Source organism: Erinaceus europaeus, chromosome 19 (genome assembly GCF_950295315.1).
Source record: "Erinaceus europaeus chromosome 19, mEriEur2.1, whole genome shotgun sequence".
Classification (NCBI taxonomy): domain Eukaryota; kingdom Metazoa; phylum Chordata; class Mammalia; order Eulipotyphla; family Erinaceidae; genus Erinaceus; species Erinaceus europaeus.
The window spans coordinates 52,807,869-52,824,203 of NC_080180.1; the positions used below are offsets into that span (position 1 = coordinate 52,807,869).

The window sequence follows — 16,335 nt, forward strand, 5'->3', positions numbered from 1 at the left end:
GGGCAAGTTTCTCACCATATGTGCAGCCCAGATTCAAACCTTGGCTCTACATAAGAATGCCCAGGATGCTCCAGTCCTATGGTATCTCTCCCTCTCTGTCTCTCTATACATGGGGAAAAAAAAGTTTATCCAGGAGAGGGAAATTGCATGTACAAGGCTCCAGCTCCACAGAATAGTGTTAACCGGGCCAGAGGACTTACCTTGCATGCACGAGGCCCTGGGTTCAGGGCTCTGGCACCACATAAATATTTAAAAAGTCGAGACAGACCTGGAGCTCAATACCAAGAAGAGCTATAATCTCACAGGCCAGCAGAGTATCCCCAGACACAATGCAACCCACAGACACAGACTAGGTGGGTACCTTTGCAGAGTCTGTGATGTTATCCCAGTAGGGGGCAGGAAACTCCAGCTTCCCAGCCAAGATCTGGTCGAAGAGATCTTCCTGGAGATTGTTCTCACTAAGTCAGTGACAAAAGAAATGGAAGCAGCATCTAAGTCACCATATGGCTTTTCAATAAAATGTTCATGGAAAGAGTAGGGAAAAGGCCCCTCTCAGTGCCGTGGACATGTCAGAGGTCACTCGTGTCTCTTAGTGTGTCTTCAGTGTATTTGTGACAACACACTTTTCCTTTTAGGCAATGAGCTGAAAGATATTTGTCTAGGTTGAATTGAGAGGGGAAGCTGAGACCAAGACTTGAGAAAGTGCCTGAGAGCATCCAGTTTCCTCCTGGACAGATGAAGGTATTCTGGAGGTGGATGGGGGTGATGACTGAACCCTAAGGTCTGTGTCTTTAATGCCACCACACTATGAACACTTAATGTAGTGGAAGTGATACACTTTATGTTACATCTCTTTTGCCGCAGTCAAAAAGACTCAGGAAATGATGGAATCCATGGATAATGTAAATCCTCATTTCAGGAATAGTCACAGCATCTGCTCTTAATATCTTGTGCCAATCAGAGTGGAAAACCCCTGTCAGTCCCCCCTTGTCCTTTTCCAGTAAAACAGCCAAAGCCCAGTGGGATAGCCAACATATGAAAAAGTCATTAGAAGTTCAGAATCTGGATAAAACATCCATGACATAATCAGTTTTCCCATTTGAACTTGACTTCATGTCAACTCACTGTGAGAGAACACACATCCAAAATGCCCCAGCATCAGAGAGGACACAGACCCACCTCCAGGGCCAGAGGGGTGGCATCCCTCCCTGACCTCCCAACAGTCTCCCCTCAAAAGGTGTTCTCACTCACACACACTGCTGGGGTCTCATGACTAAAAGAGGATTTGACTTTTGCTGGAGGTTGCTATGGAAACCTGAAGACACTGCTGGCTTTCTTTGCACACTCTTTTGGGTTCTAGATGTTTTATTTTTCTTTTCACTGATATTCCCCTACTGACTGAAAACAGTTCAGTTCTTCAAAAGGAAAGAAGAGTGCACAGGACACATGAGATTTTTACAGAAACTTGCAGAAAATCAGAGGGCTCCTGGAGACACTGTTAGAGGAATGTCTATTTTCTCAAGGGCTCCTTGGCCATCTTTGTTACCCACCCCCATCTCTCTTCTGTTTACTGTTTTCTTCTGGAATCTCTACTAGCTGATTTTTGCTACTTTATGCACCTTTCGTTTTGCTACTTTATGCAGCTTTCGTTTTGCTAACAAACTGCTAAAATGTAAAGTGTGTCTGTAGCAGTCAATTCAGGTACTTGGCAAATAGCTACAAATAAAGCCCTAGGATGTCTTAGAATTTAGAAGGTACCCCAACAAGATCCCTGCTGTGATCTGCAACAGCCTGGAGAACTTCCTCCCTGGAACAGAAAGCCAAGGCTGAACTCATCTTTCTTAGTCATCTCTGAGCAAAAGCCATTCTGATTAAGCTGACATTGGATTGATGAACTGTCCTGGGCTGCAGTTTCTGTGCTTTTGGGCACCTACAAGATAGCCCTGGGGTCAAGGTGCTGCAAACCTAAAACTGTTCATTGAGGAAAGCTCTGGAAATAACAGAATTGGCATATAATCTTTCTTTTTTTCCCCTCAATTTTTTTTGGGGGGTAGGAGTTAATGGTTGACAATACAGGTGTCTACAAAAGACTCTTATCCCCACAAGCCCCCCTCTTCCACTCCTTCGTTTGGGTGCAACACACCACCCCCAGTATATTTTATTTTCAATGACAAGTCCGTAAAGGTCAGGCAAAGTTCACCTGAAACTGTTAGAAGTTATTTTTATAAATGATGTTCAAAAACTCCAGATAGGACACTTGGGAATGTGTGTGTTGAAGATGCATAGCAAAACCACCGCGCAGGTCAGTGTCACTTTCTCTCAGTGTTCTGAGGGACAGATTGACTTAAGCAATTAACAAGATTAAAAATTTCCAGTTGCTGCTGAAAAAATAAGGTCTTTTCTGGTATTGAAAAAACTGGAAGAAAATGCAGGTCAAGTAAGACTAAAGCCTGAAAGGAGAAAGCAGGGGAGGGGTTACAATCACAGAAGTCAACACTGTAAACTCCAAACATTAATACTTAAAAGTCTGGGGTTAAAACCCTGCTTTACAGGCTGGCAAAATATCTCACTTGCATAGTGTGCGATATTGCCATGCGCGAGAGCCAGTCAAACCCAGCCCCCACTGCACTGAAGAAGCACTGCTGCTGTGATCTCTCTCACTCTCTCTGGGCCTCTATCTAAAAATAAAATAAAGATGATCTTTTGTGTAAAACAAAGAAAATATTTTGAAATGTTTGAACAACTTTTAACAAAGAAAATATTTTGAAATGTTTGAATAACTTTTAGGTATAGATGTAGATAATATAAATGTATAGATACCATATATTTATGATTATTTAAAGTACCATTTCTACAGTCTGATATTTTTATATTCTAAGAAATACAATGAGTTTTTATTATACATATATTAGGTTGTTAGAAAAGTCACAACATGTATTTTTCCATGCATAAATAATTTTTCTGCTAACCCAATATAAATTTATATGTAGAAATACTATATATATGTATATATGTTTCATATGAAGTCCACCTAGAATATCTTTGGATATATTGAAGATGCGTCTGTAATCTGTTTTTAACATTACAGATTCTCTTTCATCACAACATTAATGTAAAGGGGGGATAGTTTTGCAAATTTCACAAGTCTGCTTACTAGAGGTGCAGAACCAGCCTTCACCTGTAACATAAGACAGTGGCTGGGCCTGGGCAGGGTGCACCCAGTAAAGCGCACACGTTACCAAGTGAGGACCCAGGTTCAAGCTCCCGACCCCCATCTGCAGGGAAAGCTGCTTTAGGGGTCTATCAGTGCTGCAGGCATCTCTCCTTCTCCCTCTTTCTCTCTCACCCTCTGCAAAAGAAAGTTGAAAAGTGATGAGTCATGTAGGCACCAAATGATAACCCTGGTGGCAAAATAAATATAGGCAGCAGCTTGCAGAATGTAGCTTTGATACTTCTCAACAGGCAGAATTTTCTCCAGATCCCACAAAGAATCTTCTCTCTACCCAGTAAAAGTCATAAATGTATACTGCTCTCAACCTGAGTCTCATTTTGTTAAAAAAGTAAGAAGCCAGCTCAAAGGATGATCTTCTGAGCTGCACTGGCATATAGGAACACTAGAGGGAGTTATGAGCACACATTCCTCTGAAACTGACCCCTCATTCCCTTTTCCAAAGGAACCAAGGTTAGGAACTCTGCTGCCACTAGCCCCAAGATTTCCTGCCCTAAAACTCACTGCCCTCTACACTTAACTAATTCTCCAAATAGGGGAAACAGCCAGGGCAATTCCCTCTGGATATATACTTAATCTCCTCCTACTTTGACACCAGGCTGAGCTGTCTGACTTTATTAGGTCAACAGGACACTAACAAATGAGAGGCAAGCAGAGACTCAGCACATGCTGAGGTAATGGAACTAGTTCCCTCGCTGGCTGCTACTGGGGATCCTGTACCCACCAACATGTAAGACCTTGGCTAGCCTAGTGGATGCTTCAGGGCACATAACAAAGATGTATCTGTGCCCTCAGCAGACACCAGGCCAACTGCGAGTGACAAATCAGAATTAGCACCCAATCCACCCACATACCTGGCTGATGTGCCTAACTTCTGGGGTACTTGGCTAGTCAGAAAAGCTAACTGAGGCCAGGGGAAGAGTTCCACTGGTGACTGGCAGAACATGGCTGAGGTTCCTAGTTGGAGCCCTCATGCCCCATGTGTCAGAATGATCCTGCGTTTGTCTCTATCTTTCTCATGTAAAATGCTCTCTCATATGCAATGAGTAGACCTTAAAAAAAGAAAGAAAAGTTAACTTACTTGTACATTAGTTCTGATGGCACACCCACATGATTTCACTTCTATGTTACACATAGAAGCCAAATCAGAAGAGTGAATGAAATGAAACGAAGCCACTTCTAGAATGTAAGATTACATGAGAGGCTGCCAGAAGACGGGTGAAAGAGACATCTAGTAAAAGTGGTTCACTGTGCAATGAAGAGTAGAGGCTAGAATTCTGAGAATGGACATAAAGTAGTATGTACTGATTTAAAGGCCACACACCTGAAATCTTTATAATGTCACAACCAACATTCATTACATGTTTTTTTGTTTTGTTTTTTTGCCTCCAGGGTTATTGCTGGGGCTCAGTGCCTACACCACAATCCACTGCTCCTGGAGGCCATTTTTTCCTTTTTTGTTGCCCTTGTCGATTTATCACTGTTGTTATTATTATTATTGTTGTTGCTGTTGTTGTTGGATAGGACTGAGAGAAATCGAGAGAGGAGGGGAGACAGAGAGGGGAAGAGAAAGACAGACACATGCAGACCTGCTTCACCACCTGTGAAGCGACTCCCCTGCAGATGGGGAGCCGGGGGTTTGAACTGGGATCCTTATGTGGGTCCCTGTACTCCGTGCCACGTGCACTTAACCTGCTGCGCTACCGCCCGACTCCCATTACTTCAGTTTTAATAGAGAGATAAAAAATGGTATTCCTTAGAAAAAAGATTTTTGCCTGGATCCCCATGCCCAACCCATGTATAGACCATTAGGAAGAGAGTCTGCTCTGCACCCTCCCTGTCACCCAGCCCCAAGTATGGTCCCCTCTGCTCCAACCAGCAGTGGTAGGCATGTGGATAAGCTGTATGGCTGCCATGAGTCAGTCTGCTTATTCACATGCCTACCGCTGCTCAAAGTATTTGAAATTCTGTGGAACGAGACATTACATGGACAGATAAAGAAATGAGTCCATATTTCTATGAATACTAAGTTGTATGTATCAGAGAGTCAGGAAAAAAGAAACTGTTGTCAAATTCAACAGAAGGGGCAGATATTAAGAACTATCAGTTTTATCTAGCAGAATTAGATTGTTTCAGAGGGATCTTTTTTAAATTGAATTAATAATGACTGACAGGATTGTAGGATAAATGGGATATAATTCCATACAATTCCCACCACAAGAGTTCCATATCCTAAAACCTCCACTGGAAGCTTTCCGATTCTTTATCCCTCTAGGAGCATGGACCCAGGATCATTATGGGGTGCAGAAGGTGGAAGGTCTGGCTTCTCCACTGGACATGGGTGTTGGCAGGTCGATCCATACTCCCAGCCTCACAAGGATCTTTAAGCCTCATGTCCTTTAAAAAAGAGACCTGGGCTGGAAGCTGTGTTCTATAAAAAGAAACTGGAGATCATAGATAAAACAAAGGACTTGGCCTTGCAGCCAGTGTGTGGTCAGGGAAAATATACTAATCGGCTGTAAATTCAGATAAAAAATAAAAGGTATGTTTATACAATTTTGAACTGACATTTTTATTGACCAGTTTCTGGACTTGACTGCTGGGAGTAACATGCCTGTTCCCTGATCAAAGGGAGAGAATTCACTGACCTCCGGAATGGTGGGAATCCACAGAGGAGGATGTAGGTGATCACTCCTGCTGCCCAAATGTCCACCTTCAGGCCATAGCTGGGGAAATGAGATGGGAGGGAAGGGGAGAAATAATAAACCCACTCTCGGGACCCACACACACACTTCCCTGCACACTCCACCATTAAGGAGAAGGGTCTTTCCAAAGTCAAACTGTTCCTTTCACATAGAAAGATTCACTGCCCTTTGGATAAAGGCATCTGCTTTGCTGTTAACTACACCACATTCTTGGGGACAGCTATCAAAATGACAACACTGAAAGAGCCCAGGTTGAGGACTAACAGAGGGGCCCAAAGGTGAGTTCCAGGTACCTCCACCTGCACACACACACACACACACACACACACACACCCCTACACACACCTGCACACACACACACCTGCACACACATACACCTGCATGCACACACACCTGCACACACACACACCTGCGCACACACACACACACACCTGCACACACATACACACATCTGCACACACACACCCCTACACACACACATACACACATCTGCACACACACACCCCTACACACACACACCCCTACACACACACACACACACACACACACACACACACACACACACACAAACGCCCCTTTCCCTTTCCCTTTCCCACCAGAGCTAAAGCACCGAGCAAAACCACCAGGAGCCTTACCCAGTTTCGGCAATGATTTCTGGAGCCACATAGGTTGGGGTGCCGCAGACTGTGTATAAAGGACCTTCCACCACAGTGGCTAGACCGAAGTCTCCCAGTTTCAGAGACTTTGTCCCATCAGGATACTCACATACCTGAAACAGAAGTCGGCCACCCATCAGAAAAGAAGTTGGCTTTTTAATTCTTGGTGACTTCAAAGGGGCCCTGGGAACAGGCAGAAAACAAGCAGCTACACTCACTAGTGAACTCGAAAGAAATCTCTGGTGTGACAGCACAGTGATTTACTTTAGCTCTAATTCTGCATGCCTGTCAAACTTGAAAAGGAAGGTTTTTTCCCCCTTTGCAGAAAGCGCCTAACCTACCAGAGTAATGAACATGTGTGCAGGTTTGCCCAGCAGTTAGGGGTACAGCTGGCTCCTCACAGAGTGACCCAAGAGAAGCCTGGAGGCAGCAAGCTGACCTCCACAATGAGTTTACTGTGTGTGGGACTAGAGACCCCAGAATGGTGTCTATTACATCTCCACTGGAGCACCAGGGGTCCTCCAAGAAGACTTGAGTGCTAACTGGGCTGGGAGAGGCCTCACCCACAAAGCACTCTTTACCATGCTGGAAGAAAATGGATCTGAGCCCCTGGCACTTGGGAGCATAGCAGAGGGGAGCTCCAGGAGTGGAACAGAGCTGTGGTGTCTCTTCTGCCCTTGTTCTCTCTCTCTTCCCCATCTCTATCTAAAAAAAAGATAAGAAAAGGAAATAGAAAGGGAGGGAGGGAAGGAAGGAAGGAAGGAAGGAAGGAAGGAAGGAAGGAAGGAAGGAAGGAGATACCCAGCAGTTCAAGAGGTGGTACAGAGAATAAAGCACTTGGCTATCAAGTCTTAAGTCTGATTCTTGGGACTGCATATATGCCAGAGTGATACACTGCTTCCCTTTCTCCTAAATAAATAAATACCTTTTTCTTTTTTAAGAGAATGCATATCAGGAGTGGTAAAATCATGCAGGCATGAAGCCCTGGCAACATTAAAAAAAAAAGAAGAAATCTACAAAGTCAGGACTGAATATAAACATCACATAGTGAGGGATCTTAAAAGTTTAGAAAGCAAATGAGCTTTGGGATGGGATAGCCTGGCTTTGAAGAATTAAACATTTTACTGGATTTCTGGTCACGTCACCACAGAAATCTCTCTTGGAGCCTGTTTCTCCAGCTGTGAAGGGGAATGACACTAGCGCTTGCCTTACGGGGTTGGTGTGGGGAATGCGACGGGGCGGTTCCAGTTTCTTCCCTGCTCAGGGTATGGGATGATGAAACCAGACAGCTGTCATAATAGAAAATGTCTAACACTGATGAAGATGCGATTTTTGCCTCACTGAAACAACCTTTCAAGAGAGCATTTCAGTAACATGTTAGTTTATTTTCTCTTTCTTATTCTAGTTTATTTTTCACTGCCACCGAGGTTATCTCTGGCACTCGGTGCCAGCACTAAAAATCCCTATCTTCTGGCAGCCATTTTTTTCTACTTTATTTGATAGGACAAAGAGAAATTGAAAGGGAGAGAGAAAGATAGGCACGTGGAGGCCTGCTTCACTACTCATGAAGTTTCCACCCTACAGGTGGGGGGCCGGCGCTCAAACCTTGGTAATGTGTGCCACCACCCAACCCCTTTATTTTATTCACATCTTACTAGATCACTACTCAGCTCTGACTTAGTGTGGTGCCAGGGATAGAACTTGGGACCTCTTGAGCCTCAGGCATGACAATCTTTTGAATAACCATTATGCTATCTCCCTGGCAACGTGTTAGTTTCTTCTATAAGCTGTGACCCAAAAAACCTAGTTATCAGAACCTACCTGAGGAGAAAAAAAGATGGATGTAAGAGTTGTTATGCACAAAGATACTAATTTCAAAATTTGTGTGTCTTTAAAATACTGTGGCAACATAAACGGTTAACAGGGTTATGAATTAATAAGTCACAGGACATCCCTATAATGAGACATTAAACAGTAATAAGTACTTTTCAAGTAAGTATTAATCAAATGGGAAAATTCAATATTATATAAAATAAAAAGGAATAGTCAAAATTAAGTTACATGTACAGTATGACAGAAGATTATTTTTATGTCTCTGTGGGAGCTTTTATAAGTAATTTTCTTCTTTATATTTTTCAACAGTCTCTAAAGCATCTAAAATTAACATGTTTTAATAGTTGTGAAAATTAATTACATATGCAAACTTTCTTTAGGGGGAAAACTATGAAAGTCATACTCTTTTTTTGACCTCCAAGGTTACTGCTGGGGCTCAGTGCCTACACTACGAATCCACTGCTCCTGAAGGCCATGTTTTTACCGTTGGTTGCCCTTGTTGTTTATCATTGTTGTTATTACTATTGTTGTTATTATTGCTGTCATTATTGCTGGATAAGACAAAGAGAAGTTGAGAGAGGAGGGGAAGACAGAGAGGGGAGAGGAAGACATCTGCAGACCTGCTTCACTGCTTGTGAAGCAGCCCCCTTGCAGGTGGGGAGCCAGGGGCTTGAACAAGGATCCTTACACTGGTCCTTGTGCTTTGCGCCATGTGCACTTAACCTGCACTGCACTATCTCCTGGCCCCTGAAAGTCATATTCTTAGTGGATAGTTTTGGAAGCACACAGTGTGTATAAGTGTGTAATTTAAGTCAGACTATGTAATATTTTACTTGGTTATCTATTTGCCTTTTGAATGTCCATTCTGAAAACATCGAATTTGAGGAGAATAACTTTAGAGACTTAATCTGCACTCATTTAATATCTTTCTCTATTTTTATAACTGGGACACTTTTATTTTGCATTTTCTCATATCTTAACTATGAACTGAACCAGACTTTCAATCAACCACTGTTTACTAAAGGAAGAGGCAAACTTTAGAATATTATGTTTTTTCAAGATAAGCATGTAATGTCATCCATTAGTCTGACACTTAACGAGAAGTATGATTTATAAGTCATCAGCTAAAGACATCAAGACCTCGGCTCTTTCATTCAGTGATCTCCAGTGTTCACAGATATTTAAAAAGAATGACACAGAAAGAACTTTCTTACCTGTGGTCAGTTTAAGAAGAATGTTTTCCATCCTGGCATCTTAATAACTGGCCATGTTTACAAGCCAAACACAGATACCCAGCATGTATCTTTATATCTTTTAAGTTCTACAGGAGTGACAGTGAAGACTGAGTCCCTCACAGCTATTTATTATTCTGAGACAAGTCAGAAAAAACATATTCAAAAGTACTAATGAGTTAGCCTAAAGCAACAGAAACTGGGTTCTTTTCATACCATGCTCTTAGGGTGACTTTCCATCCATAATGTTTAATGTAAATATTAGTAATTTGAATTACAGTTAAAATTAATGATGCATTTACATAAATCCAGACCTTAGAAATTCCCTAAGTAATTGCAGTGATAAGAACACTATAATTCTAAATGTCTATCATGAAAGAGAAAAAAAAATTACTATTAAGGTCACTGCTGTTTTGCTTTTACAAAATTAAAATTTACTCATTAGGTATATTATTTGAAAAATAGTGTTTGTTTTAGACTTCAGCTGAAGGATGCCTAAGGGCATTTAAGGGCTTCTGTCAGGTATTCAAAGGTCCCAGTAGTCCTGTTTTTCCCTATAAGGAATTCAGAATCAAGCACATGAGCACAAATGGAGTTTGTACAGTCTCTATATCTGCTGACTTATGTGCCAGCAAGTGGGTAGCTCTTGGCAAAAGATCAAAAGACAAGTGTCATAGGGGTCAGACGAGTCTGAAATAAATAACCCTTTACCTGATTCATCTCTCCCCCATGCCAAACAGAGGTAAATATGTGAAAGATAATATGTCAGTTTCAAATCTTAGCTGGAGATCTTCTTTAAAGCAGGGAAAAATCCTATATGCCTGTGTATAGATGGCTATAAATCTATGTACAAGCACACAATGCTTCAAGGGACTAACACACACAGAGAAAGCACTGCTTTATGTGGCTGATTGAAGAAAAAGGTGAATAAAAGCACAGGGACAGGTGAGGAAACTGAGGCACAGAGCACTCACATCACTCGTAGGTAGCTAAGGACTGGGGCTATCCCAGGGCCCCGCCGGTGGGTGAGAGACTGGGAGCAGACGAGTAGCCCTGGTGGGGATCTGGCTGCAGCCTGGATGTGCTCAGACCCCCAGAGCAGACCCCAGTGACCAGGAACGCGAGAACTCAGCCCCAGCAGCCCCACAGAGATGCTTCTGTCAGATGGACTGCAAGCTAAAAAATGCCAAGAATGCAGACCCCACATAGAAAGGGGACAGGGCTGCATGTTCTCTAAATAAAACGTCAGCCTCATGATTTAGAAGGGCTCCAGATATGAGCAGCCAGCCCTCTTCTCCAGAACCCTTGGAGAAGTGGAATTTATCACTGGCCTCTCAGAGTCGCCTTTGATGGGGCACCACGGCCCGTAACTCACAGCATGAATGGCCACCCCCGTGCCCCCCCGACATGGCGGCCCATACATCTCTTCAGGCAGGCGTTAAATTATCACGCTGCCACCGGGACGAAGATGCAGATGGAGGTCTGAATGGGCTGCTGTTTAGAAACCCATGGTCACACTGTGGATTCACTCAGTGGCACTTTCTCATCTGTGGCTGACATCAGCCTGCTAATTAAATCTACAAACCAATGAGTGGCCATGTCAGGCCTGTGGCAGCAGACACTGCTTTTACTTGGATATGTGTAGCTCAAAGGGACTCTGAATCCTGACTCCACACGCTTCTAGACAACACTGGATGGTCACCGGGGGCTCATTATGCTGGAGAATCCACAAACATTGCCCCCAATTCGATCTATGGTGTAGAGAAGAAGACAGACCAGGAAGTGGACAAATCAACACACCAGGACAAGTGTAACAGAAACCACAGGAGACCATGACTAACTGTGCTCATGGAGTCCTGGCTAACGTCAAAGAAGCAAGTAAGATGGCAAGAACAATGTTTTCACATTGTTGGGAGGGTGGACACTGCAGACAGAGACAAGTGTTGGAGGTGGGAGGTCTTTTATAAAACTGGCTTTAAGAAAAGGGAAAAGAAATAATTGTCTTAACCAAATGCAGAAGACGGAGAAATATGTATTAGATTAGCATCATCCAGAAGAGTAGTAGCTTACCTCCCCAACACTGAAAATGATGACATTCAGCCCAGAAAAGTAGAAATTTGGAAGCCAACTGTCTTGTTAGAGAGCTTTTTTGAGGGGTGGGGAGCTGCATGAAGATTACCCCACTTTCCCCAAAATTCTCTGTCATGTAGTCATGAGGATTGGCTCCTGCTTATGTTTATTTGCCAAGAGCAACATGAAAGTGTGTGAATATGCCTTGCAGGTGAGTGTCCTGGGCAGGCGGATTGGTGACAGGAGGGAAAGCAAGCTGGGACCAGCTGATGAAGGACTTTGAGTGCCATAGTGAAATAAGACTTTCTTAGAACAATGGACAGATGAGACTTCAAAGTAAAACAAATAAGTAAATAAATAAAAATCAACATCTGTGGGTCTCAACTTTCGTATTGGCAAAGCTCAGGTAAATATGTTAGATCGTTTCCAGAGTTCTTGACACCCACAAATCCACATGCTTACATCTGCACCCCACCAGCGTCTAGTCTGACTTCCAATGTATCCTTCAGAATTTTTTTTTTTGCTCCATAAAATAATTTCCTATTCTCTCATCAGTCAGTACCATCTATCAAAATGTAGATGAAAATATATTTTCTAATGTCTGGTGAAAATAAATACAGGTGGATTCAAAAAACTATTAATAATTTATGGCCACTGACTTGAGTTTCGCTGACTTTCTATGTTTAAATTCTCTCAGTCCCTCCCATGGGCGTGGCAAAGACTTTAAAGTCACTGTGTGCATGTGTCTGCAAGTGAATCACAGTGGATTTGAAGAAAGAAAGATGTCAGTTGGGATGGAGAAAGCAGGGATGGTGCACTTACCAAGAGGTTCTCTGGCTTGATGTCTCGGTGCACAATGCTGAGACTGTGAAGGTACCTGAGGGCGTTGGCCAGGTTGTACACCATGGCACTGCCATCCCTCTCTGTATACTTGGTTGATGAGGTAATTGCATCAAAGAGATCTCCACCCTGGAGGACACACAATTGTCAACAGTGACACAACTGTCAATGAGTGAAGGTAACAGACAGTAGATGGGAAAACAATACAGGTGTCACTAAAATTAATGGTTACACACAACGGAAGTTTCAAAGAAGCAAAAACACTGTTGGTTTTTGTAAATTTGGGGCCTCACATATCTACAGAGCTGAGTTTTTTTTTTCCTTTTAGATAAAGAACGGCACAATAGCAACACAGCTACTGCCAGTTATCACGGCCCTCCTATGTGCTGTTGGGGCTTGAACATGGGCCTTGCGAGTGGGATGGCATGTGTCCTACTAGAGGAGCTTTATTTGGTCCATGAAATACTTTTCTAATTAAATTCTTCAAGACTACACTAAGTTGGGCCAGGGAGATAGTACAACAGAAGTGCACAGGACTTGCTTATAAGTGGTCCCAGGTCTAACTCTTAGCACTACTCATAGTGAGAGCTAACTGAGAATGTTAGGTCTTGGAACTTGGCACCAATGAGATCTATCTTCTTACTTTGACCAATTCCATCACCAGGAAGAGTTCAGTCATGGTTTCCATCTCCTCGACCAGCATGATGATATTGGGGTGCTTCACTCGGCGCAATATCGACACTTCGTTCTCGATAAGGTGTTCCTGGCAAAGGAAGGGAGTTAAAGAGGAGGGTCACAAAGCCCAGAGCTCTCCATTCCCTCCCTGTGTGTCTCTAGGCGTCATGCTGAAGTGATGCCTAAAGAAACATTTCTGGGAGTCGCGCGGTAGCGCAGCAGGTTAAGTGCACGTGGCGCAAGGTGCAAGGACTGACCTAAGGATCCTGGTTCGAGCCCCCAGCTCCCCACCTGAAGGGGAGTAGCTTCAAAGGCAGTGAAGCAGGTCTACAGGTGTCTATCTTTCTCTCCCCCTCTGTCTTCCCCTCCTCTCTCCATTTCTCTCTGTCCTATCCAACAACAACAATTATAACTACAGCAATAAAACAAGGGCAACAAAAGGGAATAAATATTTTTTTAAAAAAGAAGCACTACTCTAGGCAGAGACAAATCTTGGCTCTCCGGTTTCCATGGGAACAGGATGAGTCACTAAGAGAAAGAAACAGACATCCCTCAAAACAGCCTCAAAAGGGCTTAGTGGTGCTGCCTGGGCACCTAACACACACTGCCTTGCCTTCTGTCTTTTCATTACTCCCAACACCCTGAGTGGCTGTGAGGCTGTGAACATTGCAGCCCACAGCCCCATGCTTTGTAGTTCAGCTGAAGCCACTTTTCACTTTTAGTATACACTCTGAAATAAGATGAGGCATCTAAGGAAATTAGGTAGGTTCAGGGCACACGACTTCTGACATTAGTTTTATTTTTAGCTTTAAGTCATCACCAGTATGAATTTGAACTTCACATCAAATAAAATTCCTGGAAAAGGAGTTCTTGTTGCCTATGACTGGGAGCAATCGTTCACCAGCTGGCTGGTCCTTACCACTGTGAATATTAGGAACCAGAATCATTCTAATCACTTTCTGAAAACACCACCTGATTATCAGTACGGTAACCCAATGTTTGTTCACAACGTCCAGGAGCTATTCTCAACCCCACTAGCAGAAATCCTGAACAAATACTGTTCTACTTCATCAGATGGGAAAACCTCTGAGTGATGTCACATCTGGTAAGCCTCATTAACTAGTAAGAGATTATCTTGAATTTAGAAATTCTTCTGAAAAAGGCCTCAGGAGACCTGTCCATTTATAAGAGATAAAGAAAGATACCAGAGCACTGTGTTATCATATGTAGTACAGGAGATCAAGCCCAGAGTCTCACATACACAAACAATGTGCTCTACTTGCTGGGTCCTCTCCCTGGCTGCATGTTCTAAAGTTTGCTGACTTCTCTCTCTTACAGACTCTAGGTCTTCAAACATAACTTAAACATAAATTTACTTTATAGACCTATCACTTTAGTACCTTCTGCTTTTACCCCAGGTGGGACCCGAACCCATAATCCCTGGCTTAGGAGGCCAGTGCCTTATCCATTAGGCTACTGGGGCTCACTTTAGTACCTAAACCCCTCTCCCTACATTCACCCCCCACTCTCTCTCTCTCTCTCTCTCTCTCTCTCTGTATGTGTGTGTGTAACTGTTCCATGCTTCTTCCATCCTTGCTATCACAAATTTCAGAACTAAATTTGGTGTTCCAATTGAGTAAGAAGACAATTATCTCCAGTTCAAAATATGCTTTCTAACTCCTGTCTTTACTTCATCATTTGCATGTACATGTATTTTCACTCTAAACCATCTCAAGCCGTGTTGACAATAAACAGTATTAGAGATAGAAAATGAAGAAATAACAAGCAGAAAAAAATCTGCTGCAAATTCCTGCACTTTTCTCCATGTCAAATGCACAGGGTTTGTCCAAGCAGTCACTCAAGAAATACTGGAAAGCAATGGTGCCAATGCAAAACAGAAATAGGGGGAAGAAGAGTCAACATTTCCAAGGAACCTAGTCAGTCTCCTTCACAGTATTTGTGTAATCTTAGCAATTTAACCTCAGCACAATCCTTTGAGGGACAATGCAAACTTAGCTCAGTGTGATGGCAGACAGCATCACCTTTCAGAAGGGAATGCTTTGGTTAAAAGTGAAGCTGGAACTTTTTCAAAATGAAGACAATAACTATAAAGTCAAAGATGTTGACAGCAAGTAGAAGCAACATTATGGCTGACATCAGGCTTGGTGCAGGGAAGACCTTCTATACCCCAAATGAGCAGGGCTAGGAAGTCTCTGATCAGCTTAGGACTCACTAAATGTTTTTGAATCTCTCAGAAAGAGAGAGATTCTCAGACCCCCCAATAGATCTTGGCAGAGAAACAGGTGTTTCCTCCCTGTGTCGAATCCTGTAATCCAAGGCACAGCACAAAGCAGGAGACTGCACCAGTTCCTGCGGAGGGAAGCTGCTACACATTCAACCCTCTGGTCACAAAGCAAACACTAGGCACATCCTCCCATGTGCACAGCCCTTTGGAAGCCTCTGGATCATCAGTGCCCAGCAGATCCTTATCTTACTACCCAATGAGTTACATGTATTTTGGAAATACGTAAAGACAAGAAATGACTGTTTTACATTCTGAAGCCAAGAAGACAAAGATAGAACAGGCCTTTTGTGTTAAAGCTGAATCAATCTTTCACGCAGTTCTCCTCCCTATTCCCTGATTCCTCCAAAGCTGGGAGAATCTATGAATCTACCTCTAATCAGGGGTGCTGTCTGTGATGCTAATTTGTTGTGAGATATGTAAAATAACTCCCATCATCAAGGCATTCCTAAAACTCAACTAGAGTTAAGATGGCTAAAGAGTTGTCTAAGAATTAAAAAGAAAAGAAAAATAAGGGAGTTGGTGGTAGCGTAGTGGGTTAAGTGCATGGGGCACAAAGTGCAAGGACCAGCGTCAGGATCCCAGTTCAAGCCCCTGGCTCCCCACCTGCAGGGGAGTGGCTTCGCAAGAGGTGAAGCAGGTCTGCAGGTGTCTATCTTTCTCTCCCCATCTTCCCCTCCTCTCTCCATTTCTCTTTGTTCTATCCAACAATGACATCAATAACAACAACAATAATAATTACAACAAAAATAAAAACAACAAAGGTAACAAAGAGAATAAATAAATATTAAAA

General features: G+C 43.0%; 2 protein-coding genes and 1 non-coding gene across 7 annotated transcripts in view; all 3 read right to left on the reverse strand.

Annotated features, from left to right (window-relative positions):
* Window positions 1–16,335, reverse strand: part of MAB21L2 (mab-21 like 2) — a 384,237-nt gene that overhangs the window by 251,080 nt on the left and 116,822 nt on the right. The window lies entirely within an intron of this gene.
* The window catches only part of DCLK2 (doublecortin like kinase 2), a 147,770-nt gene that overhangs the window by 7,455 nt on the left and 123,980 nt on the right, over window positions 1–16,335 (reverse strand). For all 5 annotated transcript variants that reach the window (XR_009546381.1, XM_016190448.2, XM_016190457.2 and 2 more), the window contains 5 exons: window positions 13,209–13,328; window positions 12,548–12,694; window positions 6,570–6,703; window positions 5,878–5,955; window positions 362–458 (listed from right to left, as the gene is read on the reverse strand). Coding sequence is in view for 4 of the 5 variants with exons in the window: in XM_016190448.2 (XP_016045934.1) it covers window positions 362–458; window positions 5,878–5,955; window positions 6,570–6,703; window positions 12,548–12,694; window positions 13,209–13,328 (576 nt within the window). In the remaining variant the exon portion in view is untranslated. The remainder of the gene's footprint in view (window positions 1–361; window positions 459–5,877; window positions 5,956–6,569; window positions 6,704–12,547; window positions 12,695–13,208; window positions 13,329–16,335) is intronic.
* Window positions 14,651–14,723, reverse strand: TRNAR-CCU (transfer RNA arginine (anticodon CCU)). The gene has a single exon. It is a non-coding gene; the product is annotated as a tRNA-Arg (tRNA).